Raw genomic sequence first — 18447 nt, 5'->3', positions numbered from 1 at the left:
GGAAGCTCAGAGCTAAATTTAATGCTCAAAATGCAATAACCATCTTAGTCCAAGGTCTTGGCAGAGTAACTTGCATGCTTCTTCTATATGGTTTCTGATACCTCCTTTTATTTGTATTTTCACTTGTCTTGCTTGTGTTTTTATATATTCAGATCCTCCATGGGATACACTATGAGCTGGAATCAATTCCATGGCAACAGGTTTAGTTTTTCGGTTGGGATACACAAACAAGTTTTTGCTGAAGTAATTTAAAGGTATACCAAAGAAGCAGAGGTTCTGATTGGCAGGTGTTCTGTTGGGGTGTTTTCATTTTTACAAGCACATGGTACTAAGTGAGCCTTTGAAAGTTCTAGAGCTATTCTAATTACAGTAGAGGATTGACCTGGATAAATAAATGCATGGAGGAAGCTCCTTTATTGAGGCAGAGTGTCCCCAGTGAAAAGATTAATTCATTCCTTGCTAAATCACCATCTCCTTGCAGGCTGTGTGGACAAAGGTCCATTCTGGCTGTCAACAGTCACTGGTCATTGACTGGCAGCAAATGTCAGCAAAGCCAGCCAAAACCTGCTCACCACATCCATCCTGTGTTCAAGTCTATGGACAAGTGACACAGCCAGCAAGTCGTTAGGTGGTACACACCATCCACAAAGATACCTGATCTGAAAAACAAACAAAAAACAGGCCCCCAGCACTCCTTGGATTGCTGTGGATCTTGCTGCAAATATCCCAGGCTGCTCCTTCTCTCCTTCCGGCTCAGAGAGTGCGTCTCTCCCGTAAAGGCGAAGCCACTTGGGAAAAAATTAAATAATTATATCACCTGGACATTCTCCTAAATGTGACACCTCCTGACAGAAGACAACATACTTAATTGTAAAAGAATTCACTTTTTTTCTGATAACTTCACTGACTTCGTAAGATTTCAAAGGCTGGAAAAACAAATAAATAGTCCTCGTGTTTTGGCTTGACCATTTTATCACATCTTAAACTACAATGTCTTACTTGTGAATCCATGCCAGAAGAAAATGAAGGAAGGGAGGCAGGACACATTTATTTAGTGCTTACTGCATGCCAGACAGGGCACCGGCTGCTGAGCTTGGCAACACAACCCATTCTCCATTCTCCCCCGTTATCTCCCTTAAGCCTCCCGTTGCTACTCGGCAGAGTACATGTAATAGTCCCATTTTTTCAGCTGCGGAAATATAGGCTTAGGGAGATTAAACACCTAGCCCAGTGTCGCCCACTGGGAAAGTAGCCAGTTCCTGACTAGAACCCAGGTACCACCTATGCCAAAGCCCAAGCTCTGTGACCCTTCCTGGCCTTCAGAAGACTAGAGGCGTTTTTCTGTTTGCACGGAGCTGAGATTATCCTCTGCACTCCTTCCTACTGTTTCTTACATATCCCGATGGAATGAAGCGCCTTCTGAGTGCCTCATCCTCTTGATTTGAGGCCCTCTCACTCAGAAAGTCATCCAGACACACTTGAAAAATAAAACGTAAAAGCTTCCACCCACACCCTGAAACCAACCATACATCTCCTTGCTAACACAAACAGGATGCATAATATGAAATCTCTCTCAGGGAAGCTTTCTAACACCCAATAAACTGATGATGAAAACAGTATGCAGTTGACAGTATGTGGTGATGATGCCAGCGGGGCTGCCCCGTCTACATGTTTTTGTCTCCCAAGAACTGGCTCTTCAGTGTCCCTTTCAGAAGAATACAAGTGGAAGCAACAGAGAAACAGTACCCAGAAGACATGCCTCCCTGTGTCTGCACTGCTCACTCCACTTACGTCTGCAGGACAAGCACACCAGAGAACATGAAACGTTGGGTAGAGATGAGGACAATATGCATGTCACTCAAATGATTCCACACCCGGGTATGCCCTGCACAGCACCCAGCCTGCATTCTCCCAGGGCAGAGGACACCTCTCTGCCTGCAGCAGCCTGCACGCCCGCCACCAAATGCCACCCATTCCTTCACCTTTTATTTACAGCGCAGAGCAGGCTGGTTCATCAGTGGAGGGGGGAGGAGGGGGAATAAGATGCAATTCAGATTTCTGCTCTTTCTCCGGAGACATAAAAAGAGGAGGGCTGCGCGATCAGCGCGGTAACACGACCCTCCTCCTCAAAAGGGTCTGCCCCTTAGCTTGAGCATTAATGCCCGGAGAGCCCTGGGAAGCTGGGGTCAAGCCCAGCGCCTTGGCCCGGCTTGGCGCGGTGGAAGAGGCGCCAACCAAACGTACTGCACAGGAAATCACTGCCCCCTTCAGGCCGCGTCTCAGACCCCGTACTGGAAGCATAGGGGCTCCCCCTGTCCGGAAAAACTCGCAAACCCGACCTCGCGCGGCCGGCGACCGCTCCTCACAGCCCCCTCAGCGCATCCCATTCCCCTGGCTAGCGGTAAAGGTCCGCGCTGGGGCTGCGGCGGAACCCAAGCCAAGGGCGTAAGGAGAGGGCTTGGGATGGGAAGTTCTCGGCTCTCCAGCTCGGCTTAGAAAAGGAGGCCGGGAGAGGAAGCCACTGCTGCGCTCCAAGTCCGTGCTCTAGCTAGTAGGACGCTGCACAAGTCTGCGCCCGGAGAAACTGCGCCTTCAGCCGCCGGACCAACAGCAGCGGCGCGGCGGGACACCTCGCGCCTCCGGGCGAGACCTGCTTGGGACACTCCCTGACCAACTAACCCAAGGGGGCGTCTCTTCATAAAACCGCTCGGCCTACAGGCAGCCGGGCACATCCAGGGGGTAGCACTGCAGAGCCGGCGGCCCCTCACCTGCCGGCGCTGTAAGGGCTCCGAGCTGCTGGCGCGCACCACGCTCCCAGCCCTGCTGCGCGCTCGGGCCCCTGGAGTGCGGGAGCTCTCCAGACCTCTTAGCGCAGCTCGGCTCTCACAATCGCCCGCGGGCAAGCTCGCGGCCCCTCCAGCCCGGGGTGGCCCAGTTTGCAGTCAGTGCACCCACCTATTCTTCCCACCCGCCACCCCAAAGCCCCACGAGCGAATGGAACTTGGGCAGGGGCAACCAATGCAGGCCTTTGGGGGTCCAGCCCCAGCCTACTCCACTCCTTCTTCTGTGGTAAAGGAGACTCTAGTCTTTTATTCAACAACCCCACACACATACACACACGATCCCTGAGGAGAATATTGGGCAAGCTTTGGTACCAGCTGTGCCAAGGGGTACCTGGCCCAGGAGGACCCCGGCGGGATGAGCACTGAGCACCAGCCCGTCGTGTCCTCAGCAGCCGCGGGTCAATCCGGGCTTTGGTCAAGGGCCGGGCGCCTGACTCTGTCCCCACCCCACACCCCATTCCACTGTCCTCCGGATCCCCGACGGCGCGGACGGCCGGACACTCACCTCCGTGTCGTAGAGACGCAGGTCGAGAAAGTAGGGGCGCAGGAGCGACTCATTGCGGATCTGCTCGATGGCCAGTTCCACGGCAGGGAGCACGCCGCGCCCGATGCTGCCCTTGGCCACCTCCTTGGTGAGCGGCATGAGGCCCATGATGGAGAGCGGCGGGCTGCTGGGCGGCGGCCGGGGGGCGCCCCGCGCCCAGCCCCAGGCCCCAGGTGCCAGAGGCAGCAGCAAGGGCAACAGCAGGAGCAGCAGGAGGCGTGCGGGCGGCGGTGGCGGCGACGGCGGCGGCCCGGGCTGCCCGGAGCTCCTCGGAGAAGCCATGCCGCGCCGCGGGCTGCGGACGCCAGCTCACTCGGCCCGCATGGCCTGCCCTGGCCCGCCGCCCCGCGCCAAGCTCTCCCCGCGGCGCCCGCGCAATGGCGCCGGCCCGGCCCGGGCTCTGGCTCGGGCTCCCGCTCGGCTCAGAACGGCCGCGGCAGCGGCGGCGGCGGCGGCGGCAGCAGCGCCGGTGACGGATCAATCACGCCGGGAAGGGGTGGGAGCGAGCGGAGTGCGGGAGGCGGGGAGCGAACGAGCAAACGCGGAAAGGGGGGCCGGCGTCTCCGCGCGCCTCTCTCCGGCGCGGCCGCCCCGCACCGGGCCGCCTCCGCCCGCCCCCGTGCGCGCTCTGCGCTGCTCTCCCGCCCGGAGCTGCTCGGCGGCCGCCCCTGGAGCCCGGCCGGGGGAGGGCGAGCGGCAGGAAACGCGGGAGGCGAAGGCGCGGCTGCTCAGCGGCGGCTCGGGCCGCCTCGGGGGACAGGGATGGGCCGTGCGCGCCAGGGGAGGGGGAGGCGCCGGCGCTGGCTCTGCGGCGACCGCGGGGAGGGCCGCCTTCCCCGCACACGCACACTAGCGCCCCGGCCCTCAGCTGCGCTGGCTGCCGCTGCCCACCGACCGCCAGGAACCTGAGTGCCCGGGGACGGAGAGCCGGGACGAGAACCGCGCTGTGGCACACGCAGTGGCTGCCACCGCTTCACCGAGCTCTTCCTGTGGCACCTGCAAGGTGGTTTGGGGCTGGTTCTCAGAGGTCTAGCCGGAAAGGTCTGGGCTGGAGAGTGCGCCACGGAGGCGTCCTAGAAATACCTGCAACCTACGCTCTCCTTCCCTGCAAGGGCGCCCGGACTGAGCTCATATGAACGGCCGCCGAAGACCGCCGCCAGCGTTCGAACGCCGCACAGCGCTAGGCTGGCGGGCCTTTGGGGCCTGGCTGGGACCCCCACTGGACAGAGCAGCCTCTCTCTGCCAACCCGGGCGAGGCGGAGGTCCGCACCTGTGTGCGCTACCGCCCCCTCCAGGCATATGACCTTCCCTGGTACCCACTCTCACAGAACCCCGCCCTAGAATTCTCCCTCGGGTGGAAGCATTGTCCTCAGGCTAGAGCGGGGTCCGAGAGCCCCCGGCCTTGGCACTCTTTCTGCCAGGTCACACTGAATGCCCTGGCTAACTGTAGTCAGAGCAATCCTGACCAGATGTGTGTCTTTGTGCCTTTCAGTACTTGGAGAATGGCAGTCGTGGTCATTAAAATATAAAATCCCAAGGGATGATTATTGAGGGGGACACACGAGGACATTAAATCAGAAAACATCCTGGAGCCTGAGGCAAGCATTGTGGGCCATATCCGTGACCTTGTAATGGTAAGAATTTAACCTTCACTGAGCACTTACTGTATGCCAACACTGGTTTTAGTGCTTTACTGGCCTCCTAATGTAGTCCTCACAGCCACCCTGTGAAGTAAGCACTGCGTTTATCACCCTTAGTTTACAGGCGAATAAAGTGAAGCTCAGAGAGGCGTCTTAACTTGCCAAAGTACACAGAGCTACTGAGGGAGGACTGGACCCAGAGCCAGCAGCTGCACCATACAGAGTGCAGTGTGAGCCCCAATGGGGTGCATGGAGTTTCCCCTGATGAGGGGCACTGCCTTGACTCTCCATTGCTCTGCACCTTCATTCCCTCCGATATGTGGTGAGGGAGTTGGACCAGATGGTGTCCACAGACTCACTCACCTCTGCTCTTTTGCAGTCCTGACGAAGCCAGTTTTGGAGAGAGAAGGTATGGATGGGGTGAGGATCATACTTACTCATAAGGGCAGTTCCTTCTCTTTGGGGAAATCTTTTGAGCATAGGCGCCCAAGAGGCAACCTACATACAGTAGAAAGAACTTCTCACTTGAGGCAGATAACATGAGCTCAAATCCAAGCTTGGCTACTTTGGGCCTCAACTTTCCCATCCATAAAATGGGAGGAACGGCAATTCTGACTCTGATTCTAGAACAGCCCTCACTTACTCAAGGACACAGCACCTCCAAACACACCTTTGGTGTATAATAAAAACAAAGATGGTATGAGTCCTACCAGTACTACTCAAGCATTTCCAAATAACGTTCATTTATTCTTTTCTTTACTGAAGTGTTGTTGTTAGCTGCCAACTCATAGTGACAGAGTACAACTGCCGCATAGGGTTTTCTAGGCTGTAGTCTTTACATGAGCAGATCACCAGGTCTTTCCCCCTCAGAGCTGCTGGGTGAGTTCGAACAGCCAACCTTTTGGTTACCAGCTATGCGCTTAACCATTGCACCACCATGGCTCACTGGAGTGTTAATGAGCACATTTAATCAGGTCTTTACCTTCATTGCTTTAGTAGATTACTGAAGGAGGAGGCTTCACTTTCAGGAAGACAGGAGGAGCTGCCCATGTGTCTCTCTACTTCCCCTGGTAACTTGCAGTGGGGTTTTGAGCACATATCTGTTTTAGCACCCCCATTTTGGGAAGTAGGAAGTAATTCTAAATTATTATTATGTAATATATATTTTTGTAATTATAAATGTTTATTAATCAGAGACAAGGGGAATTGCCATTCTTTATCTGTAAACCTATTTTGAGCTCCTTTGTGGAATTGTTACTGTTAAATGTTTTAGTGACTGTAATTACTGATTTTAAAAAATAATAACAACGGCTAGTCTTTTTTTTTTTTTTTTTAGGGTCCACTGAAAGCCAGACATTGTGCCAGATGCTATACACACATTTACTCACCTAATTTCACTTAATCTTGACATCATTCCTATGCAGAAGGTAATATTATGCCCACTTTACAGATGAGAATATTGAGACTCAGGGAAGCTATGTGATTGCCCAAGGACACATAGGTCAAGTGGGGAAGCCAGGCTTGCAGCCTAGGTATGCATGCATCCCTTCTCAAGGACCTGAGCAGGCTATTTCCCCATCCCCCCAACACAGAATCTCTGCTGTAACCTTCCTGTCATGTGGCTCGCCCCTGGGGAGAACCCAAGGCAGACCTGGGGTGGGACAGGGGCAGCCCTGAATCGCAGGCTGAGTTATCAGAAAGTGTAAAAGCAGCAGAGGCTGAGCCCAACTCCTGGAGAGTACCTTGGACAGTGCCTGGAAAACCAGGCCAAATTCTCCCAGCTCCGCTCTTTGGGTTTCTGCAGATACCACCTCGCAGGCTGCACTTAGCACTTCCTAGCCCCCAAGCTGGAGGGATTGCTTGAGCAGAACTCACCTAAGCATTTCTGTCAAAAAAACCATCCAAAGGACAGTGTAATCCCCAGACGCTCACCTGGTGTCTCACTTGCCATCACAGCTATCCCCTAGTCATATGCTCCTGGCAAGTGCCATTCCTTAACTCCTCGGCTCAGGTTACTGAGTGAGCATTTTCACTTTTTTTTTTTCTTCTTCTTTTTTTCCCTTAATCATTTGTGTTTTCCTTATAGGCTGTGCCAATATGGAGTATCCACTGATGCCTATGTCTGGGAATGAATTGAAAGTTGGGATAACTTTGCCTAACATTTACAAAGAGGCCGAGGGCTCTGCCTGATAGCTTCAGCCCCTCTGTCCCATCATGGGTTGTCCCGACCCCGAGCCATGTGGCCTGGACCAGCCCTGACCTGAAGCATGCCTCATCTCCATCCATCTGTCTCCAGGCCAACCTCTGATCTCACACCCCACTTCTGGTGCCCAGGCATCCCTCTGGTTCCAGGATCCTACCTTGCATTCCAGTGTTGGTAACTGAGTTCCTGGTGTGCTCCCTAGGTCTGAGTTCTTGCCTCTGTCATCGGCCTAGAATCCCTGCTCCTCTAGAGCTTGAGTCCAGCTTCATGCTTTCTAATAATCATTCCTCCAACTGATGTTTTCAAGGGCCTCCTACGTGCTGAGCACTGTTCTCAGAGTTGGGGCACAGGAGTGAACAAACCAGACCCACATCCTTGCCCTGGTAGAACTGACATTCCAGTGGGAGAAGAGAAACAATAAATAAAAAGAATAATAAGTAAAATTTTTAGTTTGTCAGTTTAGGAAAAGTGCTGGGTGAACAATAAACCAGGGAAGAATTTAGAGGCTGGCAGGGTGGGGCTGCGTTTTGCAATAGGGAGGTCAGGGAAGGACACACTGAGGTGGCTTTTGAACAAAACCCTAACGGAAGTCAGTACGCTAGACATGCAGTGTCCCCTGCAGAGGAACAGCAAGGGCAGAGACCGGAGTGTGCCTGGTGTGTTCAAGGAACCATCAGGAAGCTGGTGTGGCTGAAGCAGAGTGAGCAAGGGGAAGAATTGTGGCTGGTAGTTGCTGTCTAGTTGGCTCCAACTCATGGCGACCTCGTGTGTAACAGAAAGAAATGTTGCCTGGTCCTGCGCCATCTTCATGATTGTGTTATGTTTGAGTTGTTCAGGGGAAAAGTAGTAGGACCCCAGGTCAAAGGCGGACCCAATCATATAGGGCCTCAGCACTGGGAGGTCTTTGGATTGTATGCCACAAAATGGGGAATGATTGGAGGGTTACGAGCAGAGCCATGACACGATCTGATATTTTTTAACAGGATCACTGGGTGGAGAACCGTTGGTAGGACGAAAGGGCAGGAGCAGGAGACCAGTTAGGAGGCTATTATAATCAGCCACGGATGGTGGGAAGAACCAAGGCGTAAGCAGTGGAGATGGTGAGAATGGGCTAGATTAATAATCTGTCTTCTTATTAATGGAAATACAGTGTATTGGCAGATACCAAGTCCCAGGACTGTGGTAAACACTTGATTCCCAAGAGCTTACCTACCTTACAAGAGACATAGTGGAGACTTAAAAAGCAACTGCTCAGGGCTGTCCCCCTAGAACACAATAAAACATGAATGTCTACCCAGAACCGTGTGGTTTAAATTCTTGCCTTCTCTCCATAGCCCCATCTCTTTAGGCAATCCTTTTCTCCATGCCCTCTCCATGGGCCGAGAACCAGAAGCCAATCTCCAAACTCAGAGGTTGGGGCTGTGTTGAGAGATGATGCCCGCTTCCTTCTTGGGATTTTGAGGCTCCATGGTCCATCTGACTGCCTGCTAGGACACCCAGTTCTTTTGAGCAGGATCCTGACACTGGGGCGTTTTCCAGACCTCCCCCGATACCTGCCCTCCTTCCATATTGGGCCGGACATCCCTTTCCCTGTGCTGACTGCTCCGATCTGCCCTCCTGCAGCTGCCTCCTCCCAGAAACCTGGTTCAGTTTACCAGTTTAACTTGTCAACCATGCCTGCCTCGACTCTAACTCCCAACATCAGGGAGGTCTTCTTTTACTTTTTTTCTTAAAAAAAGGGCCATCTTGCAAATACTTTCTATGTATTTCTTATTCATGTTTACATTAAAATGTTTCTTTCAACCAAGTAGTTCGGCTTTTTTTTTTAAGTACATTGTTAGTTTTACTGTTTTTTTTTTAATGGAAAAGTTATGAATGATGGCTCCAAAAAAGACTAACTGAATGAATCTCAGTTGCTTTTCTCTTTTCACAAGGCATGTTTTTTAAACCGTAGAATTGGGTTTCAGGCATCAAATGTGGTCTGGTGACACAGTTTGGGTAATGATAATAGCTACCATTTATTAAACACCTACCTACTCTGTGCCAGACACCTTGGTATGCATCATCTGAATCTTCACGGCTGCCTGAAAATAGGTGCTAGCCTCCCAGTTTTGCAAATTAGGAGACTGAGGTCCAGATTCATTACGTGATGTCCTTAATGACAGGTAACCAGGCAGAGACAGTGACGGGTACAAACCCAACCTGTCTGACCCCAAACTCCTGCATTCACGTGCCTCTCCTTGAAGAAGTCCTCTCGTGACTGATGAGGAAATAGTCTTAAGGAGACAAAGAACACTGCTGAAGGTCAGCACCAAAAAGAGGTAAAATGCCTTGGCCAGGGTCCCCGCTGAATTAGAGATGAAGCTGGGTCTCCTTCAGGGTTGCTGGGGAGGAGAGCATCTGGCCGAGAGTCAACGCCAAGCCTGGGGCAGGTCAGAAGGGCCTGAAGCGCCTCCTTCCACTGTTACTTTCTGTCTGGTTTGAGAACCGTGGGAGGTTGGGGGAATCACCTCACTCCACGCCTGCTGGACAGGTCCAGAGTGGACATAGGGGGCAAATTCAGCTCACCACTGGGTAGTCTCCAGAAGGACACCGACTGGCAAAGGGGCTGAAAGCCCCTCTCTGTTAGAGGTTTCCAAAACAGTGTGATCTCTGAAAACGGGGATCATAGATGGACAACAGGCATAGCCGTGGAACAGAACTTTAGATGGTGACGAGGCCTATGACGTCTGTGTTCCAAACACCTACCCAACATATGAGATCCTCTTTTGGCCTTTAGGGGCAATGATGAGTTTTGGAGTCAGGTGGTACTGGGTTCAAATTCTGACTTGCTACATATTCGTGGTGCAACTTTGGGTAAATCACTTAACCTCCCTGAACTTCAGTTTCCTTATCTGTAAAATGGGTGTAATAATGGTTCCTCTTTTATAAGGCTATTATGAAGATTAAATAATAATAACAATAATATCAATTATGTGTTGAGCACATGTGACAGGCACTGTTTCAAGCACTTTACATGTAATTAACTCCCTTGTTCAGTAATATAATACATGTAAACTACTTAATCACAGTTAGAACTTACCAGTTGCTGTTGAGTAAATTCCAACTCATGGCAACCCCATTGTGTCAGAGTAGAACTGTACTCCACAGGGTTTTCAATGGCTGATTTTTTGGAAGTAGATTACCAGGCCTTTCTTCAAAGGCATTTCTGGGTGGACTTGAACCTCCAACCTTTTAGTTAGTAGCCGAGCACATTAACTGTTTGCACCACCTGGGCTTAACACAGGCACCTATTACATATGCAATAAATAATAATAAAATAGAAATAATAATAATAATGATTGTTTTCATTGGCAAGATCAGTGCCTCCCTGAGGCTTCCCACTGCATTATTTGGTTGATGGGGTTTTCATACATTTTTTTTTAGGATCCACCAAAGTCAGCCTTCCCAGCGTTCACCCTGGGTCCTCATGTGCTGCAGGGGTCCACACATCATCTGCTCCTCTCCACTCATGGTGGCCCTTCACCAAAGACAGCTCACAGGCACCCCTTCCGTCCTCGCCTAGCCAAGCTTTTTCTTACTCAGAAGAGATGTCCCAGATCCCTCAGCCTTCCCTGGCCACCAATCTAGAGTCTGTACAAGGCTCTCTTCAAGGGTGACCACAAAACTGACCAGAAAACCACCCATGTACGCCAATAAGCATGTAGAATAACGGGGCTGTGCCTCTGTACTCAGGCTCCTGGACTCCGGCCCCTGCGGCCCTTGCAGCCCAGAGTTGCCTGCATTTTGCTAGCAGCCACATCAACTCCTTGGTTCATAGGTTTGTTTTCTGGGGTTGTTGCTGGTGGTTGTTTCAAATGAACAGCAAGCCAGGTCTCCTTGATCCTATTCATCAGCAATTTAATGTGGGGGGTTATGAACAGGATAGTCCCTCGGGGGCACAAACAGTTAAGCGCTTGGCTACTATCTGAAAAGTTGGTGGTTCAAGTCCATTCAACAGTGCTGTGGAAGAAAGCCTTGGTGATCTATTTTCCAAAAATCAGTCATTGAAAACCGTATGGAGCACAGTTCTACTCTGACACGCGTGGGGTCACCATGAGTCAGAGTCGACGACTCAACGGCAACTGGGTGAACAGGACTGAAACATTTCATCTGTGATTGTGTCCTGACATTCCAGCCTATCAAGGGCATTCTGCATCTCGGATCTCTCATCTCTCATATGTACCATCTTTCTGGTGGTGTCATTGTGTTTTGAAAATCTGGTTTTCCTCCTTAACCTAAAGCATTGGTCAAAATGTCAAATTGGACAGTGTTGGGGACACAGCCCTGTCACTGCCCACTCTGTGGTCATCTGCCTCCTCTGCTCCCGTGATTAAATTCCCTGAAAATTTCCCCAACTTCTGCATGATGCAGCCTGCGTTTCTCCATCTTGCACTCCAGAATCAGATGAGGACTCTTGCTAAACCCCTACCTGAAACCCTGAGACACACCATCCCCCCAGCGTCTCTGACCTGCCAGACCAATGACTCCACAAATAAAGGTGACTGCAGCTTGGCTGGTTTTTGGTGAACCTGCTCCTAGGAACCACCCTTCTCATCTCTGTGTGATCATGCAGCATTTATATAATCAGTTCTTCTTTAGAACACTGCCGAGGGTCAACACCAAAATCTCCTGTTGCGGAATTCAGCCTTTTAGTCTCTCAGAAAAACCGAAGAACCCTGCTGTCTCCCCCTACCACCAAGCCCTTCCTTTGCCTCCTCTCCCAAGGATCCCTGGATGCTTTCTCTGGATTCCATCCACAATTGCCTGCCTGTCCTGACATGTACTTCCTCTGGACTCCGGACTCACTGAAAGCACCTAAGCGGCCTCTGAGATTCTCTTCATCTCTCAAGTTCCTCAATCATACTCAGTCCATCACTTCCTGTTAGAACGTCTGCTGTGTCTGTCAGAAGTCTAGAAATGAGAATGTTCTTCATTCTCTTCGTCAGCCACCCATGCCGGCTCCAAAGGCACCATCTGGAGCCCCTTTGGTGGTCCCGTGACATTCTCTCAAAGCCTCAGCTTATTCTGAAATTGAGTGTCAGCAAGTCACAGCAGATTCCTGATGCCCCTGCAATCTGGACCCTGTCTCTACATGGCCCTGGGTTTTTTTTTTTTTTTCTTTTGTTTGTTTTTTGTCAAGTTTATTGAAATATAGAAAAAAGTGCTCAAATCATAAGTGGACAGCTCAACGAATTTTCACAAAATGGACACAGTCACGTAACCAGAGCCCAGATCAAGAACCAGAATGTTGCCAGCGCCCAGATGGCCCTACTGATCACCCCCCCCACCCCCAAGGGTCACCACCATCTTGACTGCTAATGTGATGAGTTGGCTTTTGCCTTTTGGGGGGCTTGATATAAATGAACTCACTGTGTGTTCTCTTTTGGGTCTGGCTTCTTTCACACAACATTATGTTTGTGAGATGCATTCATGCTGTTGTACGTGGTCGTAGATTTTCATTCTTGTAGCTGTACAATTAAAATCTGACTGTAAAGTTAAGATCTGTGTGCGGCCCCTTTGCTTTCGCTCCATCGGCCCTAACCTGAGTGCAACGGTCTAACTTGTATCCCTGCGTCCATTCTTACTCTTCTCCAACCTATTCTTCATTTACCTTCCCAAGCTTAGCTTCATTCATGCCACTCCCCAGCTCAAAACATTCTTTGGCTCCCTATTATCTATAGGGTATAAACTCCCAAGCCCGGTATTATAGACTATTTACAATCTGGCATCAATATTTCCAGGTTTAGCAACCAGCCTTCCCTCCCCACGCCCTCTATGCCATTTAACAACTTCCCACTATTAGCTGATCCATAAACACACTCCTCCCTTTCCTGCCTCCAAAACCAAAAAGACCAAACCCATTGCCATTGAGTCAATTCCAACTCATAGTAACCCTATAGGTCAGAGTAGAACTGCTCCATAGGGTTTCCAAGGAGCGCCTGGTGGATTCGAACTGCCAACCTTTTTGTTAGCAGCTGTGGCTTTTAACCACTACGCCACCAGGGGTTCCTTTCTGCCTCCATACCTATGCTTATGCTATTCGTCCAACCTGGAACGCTCTTCCCACTCTTACTCCCACCGGCAAAACCTAGTCATTAACATCTCTGGGTCCCTCTCCATGTGTGAGCCATAGATAGTCACACACAAAGCACACACACGTTTGTCAAAAGAAGGGGTATGCATTACTGCCTGGACACCTTCTATACATGTTTCTACAGTGGGGTGGGGGGCAGCAGGGCAGCCCCCTGAATGTGGTTCTTCATGAGGTTCCTCACTAGGGGGAGAAAATTACCCTTCCCTCCTTGGGCGCTGCCACTACCTGTCTATTACACTGCATGTTGCTGTGGCTTGCATGTTGCTGTGAAGCTGGAAGCTATGCCATTGGTATTTCAAATACCAGCAGGTGGGCAGGTTTGGTGGACAGGTTTCAGCAGAGCTTCCAGACTAAGACTAGGAAGAAAAGCCTGTTCTGAAAATTAGTCAGTGAAGATCCTATGGATCGCAACAGAAGACTGTCCAGTATAGAACTGGAAGATGAACCTTCTAGGTTGGAAGGCACTCAAAATACACCATGGCTGAAATAATGAATCTGGGCATACCAATGATCGTGAAGATGACGCAGGACTGGGTAATGTTTTGTTCTATTGCACATGGGGTTCCCATGAGTCAGAGCCAGCTCGTCAGCAACTAAGAACAATAACAACATGGGGTGCTGAAGGCAAGGTGTCAGTGGAGGGGTCTGGAGTCAGCCACAGTCTTCATTCCCTGTGGCTGGCATGGCTCGGGGGATTAACAGTTCCATAGGATTAATTTAATGCTGAGTCCTTCATCAGCAGAGCAACCTTCAATTATAACATCCTTCCTATTGGGTAAATATGATTTGCTTTTCAAGGATCTGATTTATGGCCTGTTTTTAGGAACACACTGTGACAGGAAGCAGTTGCGTCCTATCGTGCCAATCTTGTTCCATGCCTCCCTCTTTGAATACCCACAGTGAGTCTTTTAATTTGCTTTTTCCTAATGAAATTAGTTATTCTCCCCACCCCTGGCTTTACATTGTATTAAATAACAAAGGATAGAGTGAGGCTGGCTTCTGAACTTAGTGATATTTCAGTTACTCTTTGCCCATTTCTTAATATTCTAGCCATTCAAATTTCATAGATGATTTTAATAAAATCCAGAATGTTACATTGTTTCTCACCTGCTCCTAAAATTTGAATGTACAGTGTACACTGTCAAATGCTTTGGGATGGTCCACTTTAAGGGTTGATTTTTTTTCTTACTCTTTATGTAATTAATTTTACTTCCTCTGTCCCTGATACTGGACTACCTGCACGACGGGTGTAAAAAGTCAATTCTTGTTAAGTCAGCTCTGACTTACGGTGCCCCACACGTGCCAAAGCAGAACTGTGCTCCCTAGGGTTTTCAATGGCAGATTTTTCGGAAGTACATCTCCAGGCCTTTCTTCTGAGGCACCTCTGGGTGGACTTAAACCTCCAATCTTTTGATCAGCAGCCAAGCACTTTAACTGTCTGCACTACCCAGGGACAGTGGGCATAAGACCTGTTGAATTCAGGTGGCTTTGTTTAAAGGATTGGCTTGGAAGGATGTTTGCTCCTGTGTTCATTAGGTATACTGAACAAAGTGACAATTTTACAGGGTTTTCTCCAGTTTTAGGTGGATTTTATAAAGAAATCACTGCATGTATCAGATGTTGAAGGAGCCCCAGTGGTGCAGTGGTTAAGCACTCGACTGCTAACCAAAAAGTTAGTGGGCTCCAACTCATCAGCTGTTCTGCAGGAGAAAAGACCTGGCGATCTGTTCCTGGAATGATTACAGCCTAGGAAACCCTACGGGGTAGTTCTGCTCTGTCCTGTACAGTCGCTCTGAGTCGGCGTTGTCTTGAAGGTACAGAACAATAACATCAGGTGTTGCTTTCTATTGGATGGCTTTCCCGGGTATTTTAAGGGCATGAGGGTGGCCAGGCCGATGAGCCTGATAAAGTTCAATTGCGCGGCCATCTGGACTTCCTTTGGGGAGATTCTTTGATTGATATCTTTATCTGGTCAGGATCTAGGAAAGCACTCAATTCTTTACCATCATTATCTTTTAGTAAATTAGATGCCTCTGGGAATTTTCTAAATTCTATTCTCGCCTTCAACAAATGGACACAATCGCTTGAAATGTTAAAGCAACAAATAGAGTTTCCTGCTGTTAAGAGCAGTTACCTCTGGCTAGTAGGGCCAGAGGTGAGGGACAATTGGAGGGGTGAAACAGATTTTGTTTTTCACCTATACCCTTCTGTACTGTTTGAATTTTTACCATAAGCATGTATCCCTTTTATTTAAAAAAAATAATAATAATAATTTTTTTTTTCTTGTTTATCACTCAGCTGTGTTTTGTTATTGCTTTGGGTTCTATTTTTCTCCGCTTATGTTTTCCTTTTGGCAAGTTTGGCTAGAGGATGGCTCTGTTCATTAAAACAAAACTCCAAAAACAACAGCAGCGACACAGTGAAATGATTAAAAACCAAATAAACAAAAAATACTACATTTGGTTTCTACTGTTTACTGCTGCTTTTCCCATTTCACTTTTCTTCATTACTGCTCTGATTTTTTTAAATATTAGATTTAACCTTATAATAGAAATGAAATAAAAATCCTTTTGTCAGTGTCTCTACACTTTTTGGGGGGACTAGGGGCCCTTTGAGGTCCCTGTGTGGCGCAAACGGCTCACACTTGACTACATACTGAAAGGTTGGTGGTTCGAACACACCTAGTGGTACCACCGAAGAAAGGCCTGGTGATCTGCTTCTGTAAAGATTACAGCCAAGAAAACTCCACGGAGCAGTTCTACTCTGTAACACATGACTCAATGGCAATGGTTTTTTTTTTTTTTTTTTTTTTTTAAGGGCCCTTTAGAGGATCTGGGGGAAGCTACAGATCTCCTTTGCAGATGCAGGTGCATACACACAACCTCAGGGGCATGACCGTCCTCCCCCAATTCCCCTGCCTAAGGTATATCCTAGTGTATTGCCAATCTAATCATCCATTCTGTGCAAGGCCCTTCTCTCATTTTGTTTTCCCCTTCATTCCCAATTCCCATTTCCACTGGTCCACCTGCCCCCAATATGGTGACTCCTCCAATGTGGGGACACATGCCCTGTGTTCATCTATCCCTCTAGCACTGGGTACCTGTGCTACCTCCAACTCTCCACTTTCACAAACAACAACGCCCTTGTACAGCTTTCCTTAGGGACTTGCAGGGAAGGCTTTTCTAAGGTATATGCCTAGGACTGGGACTTCTGGATCACAGGCGTATCCATCAGTCTAACCAGAAAACAGAAACTCCTTGAGTACTTGAAATGGAGGGATTTGAATGCAGAGAATCAGTTACTAAGGGGGTGAAAGAGTTGAGAAGCAACATGGGGACAATGAGGCAGTCCAGAAATTAGCAGCAGCAGGAAACAGCGACCATCCCTAGTCTGGAGGGGCGGAGGGAGGAAGGCTACGTGGTAGAAGCTGGAATCATGGTTGGTTTGTCCAGCAAGAGCTGGCCCCCTGAAGGACATGTAGCTGGTGCTTGGAGATGCCACCTTAGGCTCAGAGAAAGGGTGAGAAACACTCTGGCTTATCCCTTCCTCTGCCCTCCCACCTCCTGCCAGTGCCTCTCAGTGGTTGAACCCAGCTAGAAGTCAGCTGACAAGAAGCCTAGGCAATGGGGCCTGCAGGGGCCAGACTCCTGTCATACAGAGTAGACTAGAATGACTAGAAACAGATCTGAAGGCACACAAGCCAGGGGCTGGCACTTCAGCAGGTATATTTCACAAACATCTGTTGAATGGCTTTCCAGAATGGCTGTGCCAGTTAGAATGACCCACAACCTTGCCAACACTTAGCATGATCCACCCTTCTAATTTATGAGATTCTGATGGGTAGAGAATGGAGTAACATGACTGTAATTTGCATTTCTCTGAACTGGCTGAGGTTGAGCATCTCTTCACATGCTTGTCAACCATTCAAGTTTCTTCTTCTATGAACTATGTCTTCCTGGTCTGCAAATATTTCTTGTGTAATCTAGCTATTAATTCCTTATAAATCCCTTGTCAAGTTTAGATATTGCAAATATCTTCTCCTTATCCATTAACTTTGTGGCCTTCATTAAAAAAGACATCTTTAATTTCTATGTAATCAAACCTATCAATTTTTCACCTCAGGACTTTGCACTTTCTGAATCTTGTTTAATAAATCTGTCCCTATTTACCAGTTCTTTGATCTTGGGGGGGTCACATCCCGTAGGTTTCCTGTATTGCAATTCTCTAAGCTTGTAACTGTAGAGAGGGAGAAAGAACCTTGGTCTTTTCTCCAGATTACCTACATGGTTCAATTTCAGGCTATTGTCTGAGGGGGTAGATGTTCTCTGCCTCTGATTTCCAGGCTGAGTATTCATCATGGGAAGGATTTCTTTTCTGGGGTGTTAACTTCCCAGAGAACATACTAGACATTGTAACCACAAACAATATCACAGTTGGAAATAGCAAGGTAGAACATGAAGGAAAGATGAATGTAACAAAACTGGTTTCTAAACCAGTCCTTCTCAAAAAAACCTGCAAGAGCAGGAGTAAATAGTTGAAAGTTAGCATTTCTCAGTTCTCACTTTCCTCTCCTTGTCATATCTCAAGAGAATATAGTTCATTTTTAATTCCCATAATTTCTTTAAAGGATTCAGAAAGTGACACATCTCCTGGTTGCAGAGAGACAGAAAGAGCCTTGGACTCTGATGTCAGACCCTAGTCTAACATACAGATGATCTGTGATCTTTAACAAGTCACCCCACCTCTTTGAGCTGTAGTTCACCCTTGCTTGGAAAGTGGGATTTACCACATATACCTTTCCTCAGCAGCTTCAGTAGGAAAGGGGAAGTGGAAATGTTTGCAAACTTCATAGATTTTTAAAGCACCTACTATGTGCTAGGCACATATCCTCAAAACATAATCCTTACAACAACCACAGGAGGAGAGATTTATTATCCCGAGTTTATAGAGCAGAAAACTGAGGTTCAGAGAGATTAAGTGACTTCCGTAGGCTCAAACAACTAGGATTGCTATGCCCCTGCCCTTAGTTCGACTAAAAACATGGGGCTATTTGGTGTGGGGGCTTTGAATCTTTTATTTGA

The 18447-nt window shown here is 48.9% G+C and overlaps 1 protein-coding gene across 1 annotated transcript in view; it reads right to left on the bottom strand.

The window, feature by feature from the left end:
• Positions 1–3669, bottom strand: part of GABBR2 (gamma-aminobutyric acid type B receptor subunit 2) — a 438320-nt gene extending 434651 nt beyond the window's left edge. The window contains exon 1 of the mRNA XM_064291676.1: positions 3349–3669. Within this exon, the coding sequence (XP_064147746.1) occupies positions 3349–3669 (321 nt within the window). The remainder of the gene's footprint in view (positions 1–3348) is intronic.
• Positions 3670–18447: the final 14778 nt, after the last annotated feature.

Source organism: Loxodonta africana, chromosome 9, assembly GCF_030014295.1.
Source record: "Loxodonta africana isolate mLoxAfr1 chromosome 9, mLoxAfr1.hap2, whole genome shotgun sequence".
NCBI classification, from domain to species: Eukaryota; Metazoa; Chordata; class Mammalia; order Proboscidea; family Elephantidae; genus Loxodonta; species Loxodonta africana.
The sequence above is the reverse complement of the archived record's forward strand: the minus strand, read 5'-3'. Positions and strand labels throughout refer to the sequence as shown.